This window comes from Ptychodera flava, chromosome 13, assembly GCF_041260155.1.
Source record: "Ptychodera flava strain L36383 chromosome 13, AS_Pfla_20210202, whole genome shotgun sequence".
NCBI classification, from domain to species: domain Eukaryota; kingdom Metazoa; phylum Hemichordata; class Enteropneusta; family Ptychoderidae; genus Ptychodera; species Ptychodera flava.
The window spans coordinates 25,806,143-25,826,150 of record NC_091940.1 but is presented as its reverse complement, the minus strand read 5'-3'; the positions used below and the strand labels follow the sequence as shown (position 1 = coordinate 25,826,150).

At 36.7% G+C, this 20,008-nt stretch overlaps 2 protein-coding genes across 3 annotated transcripts in view; both read left to right on the top strand.

Moving 5' to 3' along the window:
* The first annotated feature begins 4 nt into the window (after positions 1 to 4).
* On the top strand, positions 5 to 7,190 carry LOC139147975 (origin recognition complex subunit 6-like). 2 transcript variants are annotated; one of them, XM_070719233.1, is made up of 7 exons: positions 5 to 182; positions 875 to 1,013; positions 1,543 to 1,706; positions 2,034 to 2,135; positions 2,372 to 2,484; positions 3,532 to 3,597; positions 6,916 to 7,190. In XM_070719233.1, exons 1-7 carry the CDS (start codon positions 118 to 120, stop codon positions 7,038 to 7,040), a joined length of 774 nt encoding a protein of 257 aa, XP_070575334.1. In that variant the 5' UTR covers positions 5 to 117; the 3' UTR covers positions 7,041 to 7,190. The 2 variants fall into 2 exon arrangements, with proteins under 2 accessions (XP_070575334.1, XP_070575333.1); XM_070719232.1 differs by having other exon boundaries at positions 3,529 to 3,597.
* A 2,048-nt stretch (positions 7,191 to 9,238) lies between these two features.
* The window catches only part of LOC139147968 (uncharacterized), a 29,272-nt gene continuing 18,502 nt past the window's right edge, over positions 9,239 to 20,008 (top strand). Inside the window, exons 1-3 of the mRNA XM_070719221.1 lie at positions 9,239 to 9,726; positions 14,643 to 14,897; positions 17,957 to 18,043. Of these exons, the coding sequence (XP_070575322.1) occupies positions 9,684 to 9,726; positions 14,643 to 14,897; positions 17,957 to 18,043 (385 nt within the window). The 5' untranslated portion in view covers positions 9,239 to 9,683. The remainder of the gene's footprint in view (positions 9,727 to 14,642; positions 14,898 to 17,956; positions 18,044 to 20,008) is intronic.

Here is a 20,008-nt window from a genome sequence, read left to right as displayed (position 1 = left end):
GAGTCTGGGACCGGTCTTCCTGCTGCTTCTGTTCTCTTCTCTCCTACTTACCTTGAATACGGTTACCCACAATAACAGTTTGCTCCGTTTGGTTCTAGTACAATTTTTTTTTGAAATATGGAAGGGGAAATTATCCATCGCCTCGCTCCAAAACTTGGTGTCAGTTCCAGTAAAGTGTTGAGGTATGTAAATTGTAAAGTTGGCAGGTTTTTGTTTGTTGACCTCCGCTGCTCGTCGTGCTCCTATCATCGAACATTCGATGCTTTTCTGTTTTTGATCTGAGCACGGTCACACATGACCCGTGTAATGATACCTGCGTTAAGCATAATAACGCAGATGATTGCTCCCACAGTCGCTTGTGAATCGATACACTGCGGCCGTTGTGTGGTATGCATTCTAATGCTTACCACACAGCGGCTGTCGTGTATCCATTCACAAGTGACTGATTGCACCACACATGGAGGTAGTAGCTACCTCCATGCACCACACAACCGAGCAATTGGCAAAGTGGCTATTGACATTTGGCACACCCTTATATTCACCCTGCTGACGTCGTTGTCAGTGGTGATAGCCCAGTTGCCATCAATATGAACAATATATTCTGTGATATCGAGTACATTGAACTCAATTTTTACAAACCCTGGCTAGGTGAGAGGACAGGCACTCAAGAAAATAAATTCAGATAAATCATTATAAGGAGAGGGAAATTTAATCATCGATGTTCCAGTTTCAGACATACCCATGATCAAGAGGAAAACAAAGAGAACACTTAGAGTACCCCTCACAAGAAGTTACAAAAGTGATGTTTGGTATCATGCAATAAAACACTTGGTCTTTTTTCTGAGTGACTTACATAGCATTTTGTACGTTACAGAAAATCTGAAGAGCTGCTGCGTTTGTGTGGAGTGAGACTGACATCAAGTAACTTTGCAGCATTGAGTATGACAGGGTCTTGCAAGGCTGTGATGTGCATTGATCTGGCTGCATCAAGCATGGATCAACATGTCAACAAGGTATATAAGCACTACTCAGAGCGTGTCCATCCATTCCTTCACATAGGGAATAGTTGTGAACCAGTGGAGTTTACAACAAAAAGACAAAGTTGTTGTATAGAGGCTGTTCTGTTCCATGAAATTGTGTAAAAACATAAAATTGAATAATATTGAGCATGATTGATGTGATTATCAAATGAAACCTGCCTGTTACATATGCTGAGGTTAGCACCTAATGAACTGAACTGTCAGACACCAGAAAAAGTCATTGCTTTCTTTGTCTGTCTTGTGTGTACTTTGGGTTAAGATACCGTACATTTTATTTATCCCTGTTTCAGTACATATCAAGGTTGATGTTAGTGACTTCTCAAATGATATAAAATTGCCAAAATGACATTAAAGGTATAGACTTTGCCCTTACAGATGAATGGAGATATTTGTCTTCCAGATACATATATATACCTTTAGAAGAATATAAAGAAACATTTGTTTGTCTTGGCAGTATTTCTTATACTTCACATCCACAGCTGAATTCCACTTTCTGTTTCAGGATGTTGCCTCCAAAGTAGCAGGAATGAAAAAGAGAGCCTATACCCATACATTGAAGACTCTTGAAAACTCCTTAGATCTCCAGCCAAAGCTAACAGTAAGGGATGTAGCAGTGCAGTTTGGTTGTGTACAGGCAACAGCACTAGCACAACAAATACTTCAAAGGTAACAGTCAGTGTCAATTGCTTATGAAACTTTTTGGATTGATGTGAAGATGTCCTTAGAGTTTCACAGAATTGCTGACAAGAATATATTGAATACGATATAAACATAATTTGATTCCAGTGTATTACTTTGTATACATATCATTATCAAGTGAGAGAAGTATATCTAAGGTATACATCAAAATGTCTCAGGCAGTTACATTGCGTTTGATATGATTATATTCCAGTACTGTAGCTATAACTCAAATTTAAAAGCACCGTCTGCTTGACTGTATTGTGCATCATCTTACATTACCGTGACTCAATTTCATGCATTTACCAATCACAGATATGAATCAGAGATACAGAGTTCAAAGGTCAATGGACAAGAAGATGTTGTAGATTTCAGCATGCCGATGTACCCAGCAGCAGCAGTGTACACAGCATGCAGGTGATAACTTATTTAAAAACAATTCTTCACTTGAACTTTTTTGAGTTTTCATAAAGTGTTTGATTTAAAGGCCAGTTCTGGATAAATTGCTAGAAGGATTTTTTCCACCACATGTTTAAGACAAAGAAGTTCAAATATGGGTCCAAAAACAGATGTAGAATATTTAAAACGTTTTTACTATATATAATTCCGTTGAAATAAATGCATTTTTGTTTTGTTTGTTTCTGTGAAAACAGATGTCTGAAGGTAAAGATAGACAAAAGCAAGATACTCAGTCTGGCAGGTATCAAAAAGACAACTTTTGAAAAACTCTGTTCTGCCATGGAGACACACGCCCAAAAACTATTAGGTAAGAGGTACAGTTATACAAAGAGTTGGCTACTTTGAATGTTGTGTAGGAAACACCTGTTTTCATACATATCATAACTTATTACTTTTGTTTATTTTAACTTCATTGCTGTCCTGGTTAGTATTTTGCTTTTTCACATGTATGTATACACAAACTGAAAATGAACCTGTTTGCGTGTAAAGGGATTTTGGACTTTCTCTTCCGCAGTGAGGAAGTTTATGGCAAATAACAGCAAGATATCTGGACAGGTAACTTTAAAAGTTGCCTACCGTAGAAAATAGCACCTACTGATATTTATAGTATTACTGAACACCCTATACCTTGCCTCTGATCTCAGCAAAACAAAAATCAGGAATTCATTCACCTATCAATAGGGGCAGTTAACTGTACTAAACTTTCACCTTCCTTACTAAATATTTACCTGCCCAGGGCAGGTGGGTGGGCAGGTATACAGTTCTAAATTTTTTGCTACTCTGTTTTCTGTACATTTCTCATATGCTGATTGTTGAAAGTGATATTACAAGAGTACAACACCGTTTTTATGGTGCAATTTTTCAAGTAATTATTTCTGTATACTAGTAAGGGACGTTAGATGTAATTTTTTCAATATTTTCATCCAAGGAAACCAATACATGTATTCTTTTTCTTCCCTAAAATATGTTGATATACAAAGCATTAGCCCTGTAAATTTAACTCTCTGAGTACCACCAATATACGAGTTAAAGTCAGTTGTAAACTTTGACATTGGATAAGGACACACATGCAGGCTGTGTTTACAGGTTGAATACGAGGCATATTGACATGATTTTTGAACAAGAAACTGTATTTTACAAGCAGAATGAATTCAACGGAATATACATAAACTTACAACCAGTGGACTTGAACATGGTTATGTTTGAGAATAATCTGATCAGCTTTCACATCCAGAGCTGCGTTTGTATGATTTCACCATGTCCTGCCATTGTCTGTCACACACACTCATAATCACCTGTGTAATCTTTTAAGCCATGATATTAAATTCTGATTTTCATTTTATCTTTGCAGCAGATAAAAAGGCAATTAATGGTAAAAGAGCCCATCAGTGGACAGATGATTTAGAAAAATCTTTTGAAGGTAATTGTCAAAACTGTAATTCTCAGGTGCCTGTAAAAAGTAATTCCCCTTTGTGCCTAGCTTATACGAGCAATGCATTTCAGTGAAACAGGAGTATAGAAATGCAGGCATATTTTTTGATATTCACAAAAAATGCCCTGCTGAACCATTGGAATGAATTGTGTCGTGAACGTCTCTTTTTGTTTTAACCAGTCTAATTACAGTACGTTTCATTTAGGTACTGCAACTCAGCGTAGGAGACGGACACATTTCAAATGATTAGCTGGGGTATCACGACACATTTCAAAGCCACCGACTTACTGATTAATTACTGTGAACCAGCATGGGGCAGTCGTTCTGTCTGCTCTATCTGGCTTTGAAATTTGTCGTGATACCCAAGCTAATCGTTTGAGTTGTACATGAAATGTGGCCTTCTCTTACGCTGAGTTACGGAACCTGGTTGAAACACACTTAGACTTGGTTCAAGTCGGTGAATTTTTAAAAACTAAAATCATTTATAATAGTTTCTCTTGTGTCTCTCCTATTTCGTACAAACCTATTTGGAATTGGTAGCGCAGGTTTTCCGAGCGATTGAATGCGTTACCTTTGAGTCTGTGCAGTACAGTGAGTTAGTTTTTGTCGGATTCACCGACTTGGACTTCTTGCAAAGTACCGGCGGCCAGACGGACTGTGTACACAGTGACGTCAAGCAAATACAAAATGATTGACAGTTATTTGACAGTTATCCAGCCATTATTCTGGCCAATAAGGAGAATGCGTGAACTAGTCTTAGTGGTGTTGAATAGGACCCTTTGCTGGGCCTTTTATTTTCGCACAGAACAAGCCGCTTGACAACTTCTTCTTTGGCCCCGATGGTTGATCATGTAGATTTGAACTGTAGTCGGAACTGCTGGAGCTTTTCAGCAGAGTCGATGCCGAATGTAGCATGATCTGCAACTCACATGAGTGTGCAGAAAGGGGTCAAGACTTGTACCAACGGCAAACTCTATTTCTTCATAGGACAGTGTCTTTTTTCCATCCTTGAATAACTGGCGACGATTATCGCATTTTGCAACATGGGCCCCACAAACAACATAGATATTTACATGCGTTTTCGGTGATACAACAGAGGTCGTGCTGACTTTTCTGGGAGTGATCGCACTCGACATCTTATGAATAATATATAAGTAAATAAAAATATCATCTCATGAATAATTTATAGCAACGCAAACCCTGCAAGAAAGCCAAGTCTATGATTCCAGGTGAAACTCCCCTCTATAGCGTTCACCCGACTCATCGCGTCCACTCCACTCACGCGCGTTTCACATGAAAGCAAAATACAAATCATTGCTTTCACTCCACTCAAACATTCACAAATCACAGACTTGAAACAAGTCTAAAACACACTGTAAGTTTCAACTTTGTGCACAGGTTTATGAAGCAAGCAAATCCAATTCTTTTTTCAGCAACTGTACAAATGAATGCTGTTTTCGTTGGATATTTCGGGGTTTAAACCACTTAAAGTTGTAATATGGGTCAAAATTACCAAGTGTTTTATGTAAAACTAAAGCAGATTGGCCATACTATGTTGAGTACTCTTCTTAGATAAGCCTCTCGCCACTCTCAGCGCACTAACACATTCAGAGTGTGCTCTCTGAGGGACTGGAAAAGCGATGCAAACATAATAGCAGATCTTGACATATTAGTTAATGATGAATAATTCATAAAAATGATCAGAAATATACATGCGTTGATACGTACATAGATACGATAAAGTTTGGTTTTGCCAATGATTGTTTGATTGGTTTTTCCCACCAATCCATTGGCAAAATGTGGACGTACTGTACATTTTAGAATCCAGACTACATACAAGGAAAGGGAACAGATTTCAGTTAATTGTTTTCTCTATTGAAAAATTGATTGCATCTTTATGTAGGGATGTAGAAAATTTCGGTTACACGTGGCAAAAATAAAAGTATAGGCTGTTACAAATGGTGTGTGAGCGCACAAAGTTTGTGCAAAATGTCTTGATTTTTTACTGAAACTAAATTTTCACAGCTGGCAAATTTTAGCAAACAGCCGGTTTTTGCCGGCTGCCAGCTATTTTCTACATCCCTGCTTTATGGGTTGGGAGGGGGTGGACTGCGGTTCACACATCACATGGAACTATTGTTATAAATGCCTCCACAAATTATATCTGTTCTCTTCTTAAACCCCAGTCAGAAATTGGCATGACATATTTCATTGAGAAGTCATCAAAATTACATCTTCAGACTTTACCGCCCAAAACGCATGCTCAGGATATCAATGAGACTTCACACATACAACATGATATGGCGGATGGATGGAGGTAACAACCTCCAAGCCAGGCTGACACTGAATGACAGACTGTCGTTTTCTTAAGGGTTTATGGATTCAACTAATTTTACCAATTATTGATTAAAAAGCTTGCTACGTCAATGTAGACTGTCAACAGCCACTTGTGCCAGTATTGCTGGTCAGTGCACCTGGAACATTTTGCCTTCAACACTGCAGCCTTGTGACTATTGGTTGTTGAGGCCAGGAAGTTAAAACATGGCACTTGGCACAGTGGCTACCACACTGGAGGAGTTGAGGCAAAGAAGTCAGACATGATCTCTTGTACCTCCATGGATCGTGGGACTGTTGTTAGTGATAGTCTACATCAACATGGAGTGGTACCCCCTTCACTCTTCATGTTGTTCCATCTATCAGTCTGGAAAATGTTCATTTTGCCAACATTGTTTGCTTCTTGCTTGCGCTTTTTCCGCTAAAGGCTGTACGAAGAGACCACCCCGACCGCTTCCCTGTGCAGGCCATATCCACACAATGCTAGCAAGATTCAAATTATTCACCATGCACCAAATATGCACATGACATTTCAAATGTTGTGCTTTGCCCTCGCGACAGTACGCAATTAGGTATGTAGAAAAACTGCAAGTTATTGGGTAATTTGTTTATTCTAATTAGGGTCAACCCCGTTTCCAGTTAATGGTCAAATCTGCAAATGAAATGGGTGCAGATCTTTCTTGGAAGTTAAATTGCCAAAATGTAAAAGGTTAATTCTGACCCATACTGCAACTTTCCATTGGCTTTATTGGTGACTTGAAAATACAATTTCTTAAATGACAGTATGTAGGTTTTGTCATTCAATATAATGACTTCTCTTCCTCAATAATAGTAACATTTGACACAAACAGCATCCTGGTACATTTTTAATTTTTGAAAGCAGCCTTATCCTATAATTTGATAGAAACAGGCAGTTTTTTTCAGAATACGATATAAGTTCTCAATGTGGTCATGTCTTTTCTTCCCTGTCAGATGAGGAGTCCTCATCAAAGCACAGTCTAGGCCTTACCAAGTCACCGAGGAAGAAATCCAAAACTGACGATTACGAAGACTGGAAAAGACGGATACTAGAAGAAGCGACAAGTAGTGACTCGTGACCATCAACTTGAATTCACATACTTAATTAAAATGCAAAAATTTCAATTTACTTGAGGAATGTAAAGTTTGCCCAGCTAATTGATGCAAGTGGACCATGTCATCATCAGTTTTGTTTTTTATGTGAGAATAAATGTTTTGTTTAAAAATTATTGCAGTTTCTTTTTTCATACCAATGATACTTTGAACTTGTACTGATTAAGCAGATAGTTAATTACAGCACGGTCCCAGATTTTGTGAGATATTTGTGAACCGAAAGTCTGCACCACAAAGCTATCTTTTCTGAACTTTTCACTTCGGAAACTGCACAAACAACAACTTCAGTGGAACCACCCATATTCCAAAATGAATTTTCTGTACTAACCCTTTTGCCACCATTGTTTAGCCCAATCACATTGTTTTCAGTTTGGATTGTGGACCTGTGTACAGGGACATGGGGTGAAAAAGTTAAAATACAAGAATATCACTGTGGCACTGACAGATGAGTCACAATCTGCTCTTGTGCTTTATATGCCAATTTTAGCATGCCACCAGAATGGATAAAAAGATGCTAATTCCTAGCTTTTAATTAAGGAATAGTGGCGTTGGTTTACTATGTACCATCCAATGTGCCCATGTTTAAATGCAGGGATGTAAGCATCCATGTTCATACAAGCTTGTGAAAACTAAACATTAATGGGTCAGTAACTGTAACGTGATAATTTTTCACAGTTTTTATGTCAACATGGAAAACAGTCTACCCTCAAAAGCATGTTGAGATCACAATGTTCAGCATGTCAACTTAGCCTGTACATGACTTGTGTAAACTGCTTTGCCATTGCTGATTAGTGAAGTCTGGTCTAGACTGAGAATTCAAACTTATACAATAGCAGACTAGGTACATGCTATACATATTTATGTGCTGGGTTGGCCAGCTGAATAGTTGGTGTTTTAAGACTATGTAGGAGTCGAACAACAGCTGCAATTGTCATACTTCACAAAAATAGTGAAAAAGATCCTCAAAAGTCACAACTACTGGCCAATAAAAAGGTCAAGGGAAAAAATTCATTTTCTTGTCGATAAAAATCCCTTTATCACAGATATTGGCAATGAATTTCAAGCAAATGTGAAGCGAATTCAGCATTTGATGCATGCTCACAATTCACTCCTTTTGTAGCATTCCAGTTTCTGCAAGACTGCCAAATATAAAACTGGTTGCGTCCCACCATTTATATAAAGCTGCATCGGCTGCAGCCACCAGTTTTGGTACATCCACTATTTTAAAATGCTGCATGTGCACAAGAGATGTTGGGATATGTTGTGCATGGCAATTGTTTTGGTCTCATACGAGCAGGCGGGAGGACCCCTTCCCCCCCCCCCCCCCCCCCCCTTTTTTTTTTCAGGAAAACGAAGTTGCAGTTTCAGTTTTGAAGGCGCCCTCAACGTTTACCCACGAGAGTAGAGAAGCTGATTTGTGGTCTGTGAATTTCGTTTTTCCATTTGTACTTAGACTCCGGATTTTACCGGGCACTAGCTTTTTCAGCAATTTTTAATTTTGCTCGTTAACTGCACAAAGGTTTATTTTCTGTTGATTTATTAAGCGGCAGGAATAAAACAAGCAAAATGAAAAATTAATACTTTACTGGCTTAAGCACAACGTATTTGTTTCATATTTTGTTCGTTTCAATGAAGAGAACATTCAGTTTCTTAGAAAAGCAGTCCATGTCCACTAGTATGATTTTTAATTTTTTTTTCCCTGGATATCAGATGACTCCGACAACGAGTACCCAAACTCTGAATCGGATCATCACTGATCGTGGGTGTATTTTTTTTTTTTACATCCATTATTCACAGTCACTCGTGATCAGTCTATTCCGCTTGGCGTCTATGCCCCCATAGACGTGTGTACATATGCCTTTTCTCAGGCATATGTACACACGTCTATGGGGGCATAGACGCCGAGCGGAATAGACTGATCACAAGTGACTAATTATTCTACAAAATTACACCGGACAAGAGCCGGCTATACCATTGCATTGAACCAGAATTGATTTTACACCATTTTATGTGACGTAACCAGTGACATCTGTGGATGGTCACCATTGCCAACGGAAGTGTTTTGCAAGTTAATTTGCGGTGTCATCTTCAACCAAAGTTTGCATGTTTCCGTGGCAACTTTTCCGGTGATCGATTCTCTTTCCTGATCTTCTGCGCATGCGTCATAATGCACTTGCCGATATCCATACGAGCGGAACGCGCGCGACGCGACGGACCGGCTTCATGCATTCTCGAGGAACAGTGATATCGTACTTCGGAGATGGGACGTAACTTCTTATCACGCCTAGTCGTTTTGAAGTGGTTGTACCAACAATTCTGAGATGGAGATAACATAATCCTGAGTCATCGCGAAAGTTTTCAGTGAAACCGAACGGTGGATTTTTAACATCGCACAAGTTGAAGTTGATGTCTTCCACCAGCCGACCGAGAGATGCAGACCAAGTTTAACATGGTCTCCGTTTTCACACTTTTGCTAAAACAGGGATGGCGAGTGAATTCCAGGAATCCACTTTGATCCAGAAACATTCATACCTTGAATGATATACACATCATATAATTTTGAAGTGGGGCTTTGAAAAAAAATCCGCAATTCCAGGGTACGTTTTGAAATGGGATGTTCTGCAAGTCAAGACGCCAAACTACGGTGGAATGGTGAGTAACGGCTCAGTTTCCATGTACTGTAACGCTTTGACGTACGTACAAGTTACTCTGCATGGACGTCCAGAGGGCATTTCTGACCGCAGAGTGATCACGTAAAAAGAGACATCATGTATCCATAATTTTTAACAAGTTTGTTTAAAATTAGAACTCTGTCATATATCAGTTGTAGACCCTACACATATTCTATTCATTGAGATGTGGTTAATGTTATACGATCGTTTTTTGAAATTATTTTAATAATTTAGAACAGCTTCAGGAGGCCCAATATGATATGGTTACTATTAACCTGAAGTTAGCTGCATACATGTAACATAAATTGACTTTCCTCACAATGCTCATCATTTACAATTTGAAAAGAGCCCGAGGTGATTCTGTTTACGAGTAGAATAGCCGGGAAAATGATCGTGAGCTGTCGTCTGCTTCACCATGGTTTAGCTGGACAATATCAGCGCGCGTTGTCAACCGGGAAGAAACGTGAAGGTGCCCGCTCAGTCGATACAAAATTGCCCCAAAATAGCTTTTAAATGCACACTTCTATATATTTTAATATACATTTATAAAGTCGTTTTATGGGCACCACCGCCAAATTGCCGAGGAAATATCTGTTCAAGTGTTGGGATGTTTGGATGCAGGAAATGGTGTTTATGGAATATATCTTTATTATCAGAGGAAAACCTGAATTTTTACTGGAATGGTATTGATGGGAGATGTATATTTAAGACTACAGCATACATTCACGCAGTAATGACAAATTTTCAGTAACCAACACTATTATTTTACGGTTCAATGGTAAGATAATCGAATGGACATATGATATTTTAACAAAAACATTACTGTTTGTGAAGAAAAATACTTGAATTTTACAGCTCTTTGTATTACTTTGGTATTTAACTTTCAGTTATTCAGTTAGAGTATGGTTAAACTTTATGCACATGTGACATCTGGCAAATGTGACTTACCAGTGATGCAGTCTTCCATGATTTTTCTTCCTCCGTAATTATAAAATTCACGTCTCTCTTGAAGGCCTGATGTTCATTGATAATGCTGAATTTTTAATATGTGCTGTAAATTTATTAAAATTTGGTCTGTTTCCTGGAAGAACATGTTTCAATCTCTAATTGAATTAACTCTTTCAAACAGTGTCAAAAAGATCTAATTATTGTGTCTGTAGGTTATTTACACTTGTGAATAGCTGATTTGCATTTCTATAGTGTGTTACCTTTGGTTATGAAATTGTTGATTAAAAAAACAAAACTGTCCTAGTTTGTTATTGTTTCCAAATTGATTTTAAAATTCAACATAGCAACCTGTGCTGAGTAAATTGAGTCCTTGGACCTTGTGTGAATAGGTACCCCATACGCATACTCACTGGTATCTTTTACTTGAAAATTAATGGATTGCATGACTTCACGTTTTGCAACTATAATTATGTAAGCAAACAATGGTGATGGAGGGCTGTTGCTAAGCAAAATGAATGTGTGTGGCTTTACTTACAGCTGTAGGGATTGCTTTCCTATGTCACTTGCTGAAACTAATTCAATTATCACGGTAGTTGGTGGAAAAATTGCAATGTTTGCGTCACCTGGCAGCAATTGCTATACACATCCTTGGTATCAGTCAGTAGATTGGACATCTACATATTTGGGGGATAGATTATTAAGACTCTTTAAGAAATAGTGAGATGAAGCCTTTTTAATCTTTTGACTCCATGGTTGCAGTACACTGATCAAAAACAAAATTCTGTTGGCAAATAATAATTCACAAATACATCATGTAAAACTTACTCAGCTAACAATTCAAGAAGAATGTTAAGTGTGTGGAATCATCTTACACAGTACTCAACTGGATAGAAACCTAAAAAAGTATATTTCTCTTTAATTTGAGTTCAGCTCACATGGGATTACTTAAAAAGGATGTGGTTGATTGCCATGATGAAACTTAGTTTTAATGTTAAGTGATTCAACGTGATCAATTATAAGCAAGGTATTACATGCAGCTGTGCATGTGTGTACCCTGTTCAAAGTTGTCTGTCATCGCAGCTGTACCTGTGGAGTTGAAGTCATTATTTGTTTTGATATCATTAAGTCAACAGTTCAGTCTTAATTCACCAAAGCGTGAGAATATTGATCTTTGAAATTGATCTCAATTATGAATAAGTGATGGCGGCTGTTTGATAAAACACCTTTGCCTCGCACGCATCACTTACTCAGTTTTCCTGCAGCCTAGATGTTAACAACAATAGGGATCAATATTTAGAATAATTACACACTGGTACACAATGGGAATGAAAGTGTGCAAACAAGGAGAGCCATTCTATGTTGCATCATAAGTTCAACAGGGACTCTAAGAGCAAGTCAAGTTCCATTCTGAGATTTCCAATTTCATCACACATTTTTAACTCTGTACATTTAATATGGTACAACACGTTACACTGAGCAGTTATCAAAGATCAATATTCTTACAATTTTTTGTGAACAAAGCAAATTTTTTTTACATTATTTTGTAATGTGACGGGAAAGGGATTTGTTGATTTTCAGCCTAAAGAGCAATATTAAGCTGCCTGGCAAATTTCAAATGTAACTTAGCAGGTCCCAGAAATTTCCCGTAATTATAATACTAACCAAGAATGTCCCAGAGTCCAGTTCAGTACTTACTAATGATCATGATTATAGTCTAGCTACATCAAAAATTGTTTCATTCCTTCCTTAATGAAAGTTGTCATCTATGGTTGTATCCCACTGACAAAATACAAGTTTAGTCTACCATTGATTATGTACATTGTATCTGTTGTAAGCTTTGCAGACAAAGTCAAGTTCATTCGTTTGTACACTAAATGTTGCTGTAGTCTCACAAAAAGGATAAAATAATTTTTAGTCTCCTTTCATAAATATTAATACAGTTTCAAGTTGATTATATCCTGCATACGGTTATATAAAGCTATTCGATGTTACTCTGTCGTTGAGATGGTTTTTTGTGAACAAAGCAGATCTGCAGTGTACAGCCACAGAGAAGGCTGTCAAGTAATCATCCACAAACTGCTATTTACCGTCTTCCATGAAATGAAAGCAACAAAGCTTTGAAAAATGAAACAAATGATGTGAAATAGGCTCTGTAAATATTTTGGTCATAATCTGAGACAAGAGTTTGTTTATTATTTCTGTCAGGCTGACATGCTTGCTCTTTAAAATATTTTCTTTCAATTTATATGAAACTTGTAGAGACTTTTAGCATGAACAAGATTCAGTAGATTTTTCAGTGAAGTAGAAAATCAAACATTTACGAGAGTACTTCACATGCTAGTCAGTACCAAGCAGCCTGTAAAGTAGACGCATGCATTTGCATAATGTTTTCCTGTAGTCAGGGGCAACAGTTGCCATGCATCCAACAGGTGCCAAAGTTGATCTTCTTTCGTTTAACTTTGCCCTCTGACAATTGTAATTATCAAGGAAATAGAAAGTGGAAAATGCATTTTCTTCCCCCATGGATTAAATACGGCCATAGTGGACACAAATAATCAAATCCGTGAAATGACATTGGAAACTTGATTAGTTATTGCTAACCTAATAAATGTTATATTAGCAAGCCAGTGCTTTTATGTAGCAAGGAAAATATACAGTTTGTTGGATTTTGAAATGTTGGAGTTGTTTAAATAGACATAATGGAAATGGGATAAGAAATTTCTATTGAAATGATACAGTGCAATAGTTGCAGCCTAGCAGGCATGTCTTGTAAAACAAACAGTCTGATTCTACCTTTTGGATATTGAAATACTATATCTTATATCAAGAGAAACCTAAGACTTTGACAATTCAAAAGAGCAACATTATTTTCATACAATACAATGTTGGAAAAAATGATGGTGTGTTTCTGTAACATGTCCTAACACCATGGGTTGCTTTAAATTTTGTACTTGGGACAACTGAACTGATGGCTTAGGGCATCATGGCTTGTCCGTGGTATCCACTGAAGGGGCTTGAATTGCTTCGCTCAATTTTATTTTGATTTCAAAATGACAGACTGTGAGAGTGCAAATTTGGTACAAGTATCAACTTCAGCTTCCCTCTAGCAGTGTCTGTCCGTCTTTAATTTAGACAGGGAAAGTTGTAAGCATAATGTTTTTTATAGCAATGCAAAATCATTGGCCATTGCTGAATGATGGACAATCATTTCCCACGATGCCTGTGATGGATAGTATTGCAAACCAATTTACTAATTAAATTCATGATGTTGCGTCCCAGTATTTACTTTGGTTTTCTTCAAAATTATAGAAGATGTAAAGCTACAAAACTGAGAAATCAGTCAGTTTATTTTAGCTGCCTTTATCTTCTAATGTATTCTTTATTTAATTCATCATTTAAAATTTCCCAGCAGCGGACGCTGTACAATGTACAAGTATTACCAAATTTATCATGTAAGCCACATTCTTGCACCACCAATCTGCAAAGTCTGTCATTGAAGTAGCAATATTACAACTTTACCAGAAAACTATGGTTGTGCTTCTGAAAAGAGGTCCACTGTAAGATTCCTAATCGAAATGGTTTACATTTGTACAAGAGACAAACTCTGGCACATTGTATAGATATCCAACAATTCTTTTACTCTCTGTATATATCCATTATGAATACTGCATCTTGGTATCGGCAGATAATTAGTGGTGGTCGTGGCACCTTAAAAGTTTCTCTTTTCTGAATTAAGCTGCAGTTTTTGATGGAAAGTTTGCCGAGTGGTTCTTTGAAAAGCATGGATGTCAGAAATTGAACCATGGTGTTCACTATCAATTATGTTATTTAACCCTTTCACCACTATGGTTTGGCCCAAACTCATGGTTTTCAGTGGTGAGTTTTGGGCCTGTTTACATGGAATTGGGGTGAATAGGTTACTGATACCTTCTCGTATCTATGTGATAGGTTACAATGAATCCCTATCAACTTTGGACCGGAAAACATCTTCCAGACGCAAGCTATCAGCAGAAATAAGAGCCATGTACACAACTTTCTCACCCGAAGTCATCACCATATTACACTTCAACGATGTATACAACATCGAGCCAGGTGAAGAGGAACCAGTGGGAGGAGCATCACGCTTTGCCACAGTGATCAAGGAGCTTCAACATGTCAATCCACTGCTGCTATTCAGTGGTGATTGTCTGAATCCATCCATCAGTGAGTCAGCCAGTTTTGATGTCTCATCATATAGTCATATATAATTTCCATATCCAACAAAGAAAGATCATCCTCATATCTGTGAATGATTAGGTGATATACTAGACTATTGATTGAGTCTGTAGTGAGGCTCATTTTTTTAAAGCTGTTGGTGTCATTTTAATCGTCATAGTTTTTTGAAAATTTTTTATGTTTTTCTCCATAAAGTTGACACAGGGCTGTTGGCCATGTGGAGTTTCAAATATTGGTAAAATCTTGGGAATTGTTTCTCTTGGACCAAATGTGCATGGTCCACCCGATTTTTATTCTTGATTTTGAAAGAGAATTGTTGTATGATTCCTTGATGAAAATTTGAGCAAAAGTTTAAGTCTTGGACTTTCAAGGCGCAATAATTACTACTTAAGGTGGTTGGAAAGGCTAGAGCGTCAGTTATAAATTTCAGCAAAACTGTTAAAATATAAAAGTAGTCAACATTCTCTGTGGAATAAAAAAAAACTAGACATTTGGGCACAAAGGCATTGCAGAGTTATAGCCTGTTAAAACTTTTGAAAAACTGACCAAATAAGAAGAAGTTGGGGAGTCCTTAGTGTATTAACTATGGTAGAGGTCCCCTAGCTTTTAATAAAATGTTTGAAAAGGGAAAGTCATTATTTGCTGTTTTTCAGGAAAGTTTGACAAGGCAGTGCTGGCATTCAGAGTGAGTGACTGCTATTGTAAATGCATTTCTAGATTCTTTGAGTGTCAAAGAGGTGTCAAAAGTGAGATTAACCAAAAAAACTGCTCTATGACTTCAAAAGAGGGGTGCAAATATGGCTTGTTTTCAACATTTTTGACAGAATAACAGTTTTCCTACATAAATTGTATACCAATTTAATCCAACTTTGAAATGAGATATGGACATGGAATTTTTACAGCCTATTAACAAGGTTACAGATAAGATTTGTACGGCACAATTTTCCTGTATTTGAAGTACTTTTTGAAAAATCACATTTTGAAATTTGAAAGAATTTTTAATAATTTTGATATATAAACCCATGTAAAATCATAAAAACAAATTTTATTTACAAATCCTGCCGTACAAATCTTACAATAAATAGTGTCAACATATTTATAACTAAATTGGTAATATTAATACTATCCATATTATTAAATTCAAATATGTAAAAAAAATATGAAAAATTAAATTAATATTTACTGGTGTCATATTTCAAAATCATGGCTGCAAATATACAATTTTTATATTCTTTGGAGAAAATATTAACTGAGGGAGTTATCCTGAAAATTTGAACTAAATATCTTGATTCTAACACTTGAAACTTGACATTAACTCTGAGAAAAGAATTGGTGCAAAAATAGCCTTTCCAGGCGCAATAATTACCACCTTAAGTTCCATATAAACAGAAACTTTAAACATTTTTCAGTAGTTTTGGTCTCTTTGCAAAATACAGGTTCTTAATTGTTATACTCTTCAAATCATCTAGAAATGCCTAGGGTTTAATTGGCAACTTTCATTGCAGCCTTGGTGTGTGTCATGTGAAATGTCATTATTGGCCACTGAATTTTAGTCCAGTCTGGCATTCATTTGTCAGCAACAACATTGCATATTCTGTTGTACATCAATTGATGAACGTTTGGTGGGAGCTACAAATTCTCTGAAAATGCTGTCAGCTTTTTATTCGAGTTTGCATTATCAGTGCATAGTTACATGAGGTCAATTTTATTCACCTTTGGTGAAATGACATGTTTAAAAGTTGTTATCAAAAGAGTATAAGTGTACTTGAAGCACATGACTTGTGATGAAAAATATGGAATATTGATAAAATCGGGGAGACACCTGAAATAATTTTATAATTAAGTTGAACATGCTTTTAGATGGCCTATATACTGTATATATTTTTAGGCTGAAATTTTATGCAAATTCTTGTTAATGCCTGGAAAAATTGAATAGCACTGGCTTTTGAATAACATTAGCCCCATAGCAAACCTTGCTCTCCTATGTAGTTGCACAAGCAATTTATACCTGTTTAATTTTAAACTATAGAGATGAATTGCTATGTAACTATGGTTTCACAACTCTTTATCTTTCAAAATGAAGTATTTTTTCCTGTGACATTGCACTCTCTTTCTCTCAGATGGGTATGACATCATTGCGATCATTTGATTTTGTTTTAAAGACATGCAGTCTAAATATTGTGTGTTTTAGTTTAAGTATCAATAATTACTTACAAGTTTAATATCATATTAGGAAACCATTTGCTGGAATGAACCCTTCACAAATTTTAAGTATAGACACTGTCCACCTGTTGAAGCTACTTCGAATAGCCTCGTAATTCCAAAAAATAGAATTTACGAGGCTTCCAATGTGATTGTTATGTTTTAATAGGGCCATCATTCTATGAACGATGTCAAACAATCATATGAGACTACCAGCTGTGTTAGGAGAAGAGTACTTGAATTTCGTTTGTAGTTTCCAAATTGAAATAAAAGTTATCTGTGTCTCCAAGGTAATGAGACTCAAATATGCAAGTTGTTGAAAATCCATGTTGATTAGCTAAGTATATGATGAAGAAGGAGATAACAGACACAAACATTACCTTGTTGCTACCTTTTAATATATAGATCAGCTACCTGATAATCACAAACGCAAAGACCATCCCATCACCCAGGAATTTAGAGTGTACCTGCAAAGTGCATAGTGATTCTGGAGTTCTGTTGTACTTCCATTAAACTCGCTGAATCAGAAGAATAAATTACTCACAGCCTGTTTGCCCGGGTATATTGCAATTTGGACTTCAAAAGACGTCTTTGATGGGTCTGTCTTTCAAAGTTACAGCAATTTCACATGAACAGTGCTGCTTTGTCAGTTGATTTAACATCACAGCAGGAGTGTAGTCCTTGATCAAATGCAATATATAATATATCGTAAATCTTAATAAAGGCTGTTGTGGTTTTTCATCGGGTGTCTGTTTCCCTGATTTTTTCCGGGTGATTTACTCTGAAGCAATTTTTGTTCACTTAGTTTGTACATAACAATGAATTTTGCATGTTTGTATTTTCAGTGAGTAACGTCACCAGAGGACGGCAAATGGTACCGATATTGAACACACTCAGGGTTCATGCAGCTGTGTATGGAAACCATGACTTTGGTGAGTATGATATTTAAGTAAACACTTTGATTCAGGGCTATGGAAATTCAGCAGAAAACTCTTGTTCAGAAGTATTTCAGCCCAAGTATTGAAAGCTAGAAACATGCATCTTGTTGAGCATACTTAAAAACAAAAGTGTTTTACAAAAGGTCTTCAAGAAGAAAAGTGGATTTAGCAATTTAGTGAAAATTATACCACTTGTGTGAACAAGAGTTTACCTGGTGATTTCCATATGATTGCTCATGACATACATCGCTCTGAGAAAACTTCAGATTTTAAATGGAGTCCACTTCCAAAATACGCTAATCTTTTATCATAAATTGCATCTCTTCGTATTTGACCAAAATGTCACCATTGCCTTGCCTTGGCAATTTTTTCCATGGTGCGAGCACAGGGTAGCTTATTGAACCTGGTAAAACATTCATAGTAGTTTCAAAGGCAGTAAAATGTCAATTGTGAATATTGACCATTTAGCCAATTTCTATGGGAAAAGTCAACCTATATGCTCTGTTTAATCTATTTTACCTGGCAATGCAAAATGGTCCTGCACATCCTGTTTGTTATTGTTATAATAGGCCAATGTAAAGTACAACATGAATAACAACCTTCCAAAAATCAATAATTTGTATTGAATAGTTTATGAGACAATAAATGGACTTGATCGCTCAATGTCAGGTAATTTCTTTTGGATTTTCCCATCAGACTTACAGTAAGTTCTCCATATAAATATTATTGATACCCAAGGGCACTGTGAGTAAATTAAGCAAACTGTTTCAATCCTTGGCTCAAAATATTTTTATCTGTTCTTTTATGCTTTCACATACCAATATGTCAAATGCCATCATAATATTTCATCATATAGACCATTTCAATGTGAAATTTACCTTCTGCAGGCAGTTCCCTTGTATTACCACTGTTGACAGCCAATAAAACAACTGTTGACTTTCATATCCGTACAATTCTTTAAGATAGAAGTCTATACAACCTGAGGAAATTTGTGGATATTTTCTGAACATTCAATCATACCCTCTGTGAGTTGAGAGTGAAAATCAACACTTAGGCTATTGCAGTATTGATATTAAAAATTGGCATCATAGAAATTTTTCATAATTTTTTGAAAAAAGCAGGGGCTCGCACATACTGTTGCTATACTTTTTATATCTGTTAAAGTGGGCAGTGCAATTGAAAGGGTTGCACCGAGCATACATCACTGTATCATCAAGATCCATGCATTGCTGGCGGACAGCCAGATTCAGTAGATATTTCAACGTCTTTGAGTTAGATTGAATGAGCCGAGCATCAGATAATACCATACACAAAAAGAGCACTGCTTTTACTGATAACAATATGGGAGTGAAATCTGAGCTGATTACTCGATGTGATTAAATGTGTGCGAGTGTGTGATTTTTGTATTGAGTTGTGTGGATGCATGCTTTTAATGGCTCGATAGGTAAATGTAAGGCTTTCCGTCCTTAAATGTCAGACTTACAGGTATATACATGTATGTGTAAAGAATCCACACGCTTGTGTGCTCAAATTATGGAGCGAGAATTTGTCTTGGCCTTGAAATTCAATCTTGAGTGTACATTTATTTGAACAACTGAAGGTATGAATTATACATGCTATTTTTAGCAAAAGGGGAATTATATTTCTTTTTCTGACATTTGCAGTAAATAGCAGGCTACACAGTTACTTCATACTACACTGATCCATGGACTCTAACAGTTTAATAAAGCACTACAATTTCTGGAGCTTTGTCTTAAGCTGTTTTATAGCCCATGATATGTCTCAAACTTCAGGTGAAGAGTATTTTGCAATTATGCAAAATCATCAAGCTGGGGTCACTCCTGTATGTAGATACACAAATTGAAATAGAAGCAAAGTTTCATCATAAGAGAATTTTAAATGGATCAGGAGTTTTCCCCTTGTAAATTCTGATGTTCCTCTTTTGTATTTGTTCAATTC

Bases quoted from the DNA above. Each gene is read 5' to 3' on its own strand.
- LOC139147975 (XM_070719232.1), top strand. From the start codon at position 118: ATGGAAGGGGAAATTATCCATCGCCTCGCTCCAAAACTTGGTGTCAGT. The intron at 2,136-2,371 runs GTGATAACTTAT...CTGTGAAAACAG, and splicing joins GCAGTGTACACAGCATGCAG to ATGTCTGAAGGTAAAGATAG. The intron at 2,485-3,528 runs GTAAGAGGTACA...TTATCTTTGCAG, and splicing joins ACACGCCCAAAAACTATTAG to CAGATAAAAAGGCAATTAAT.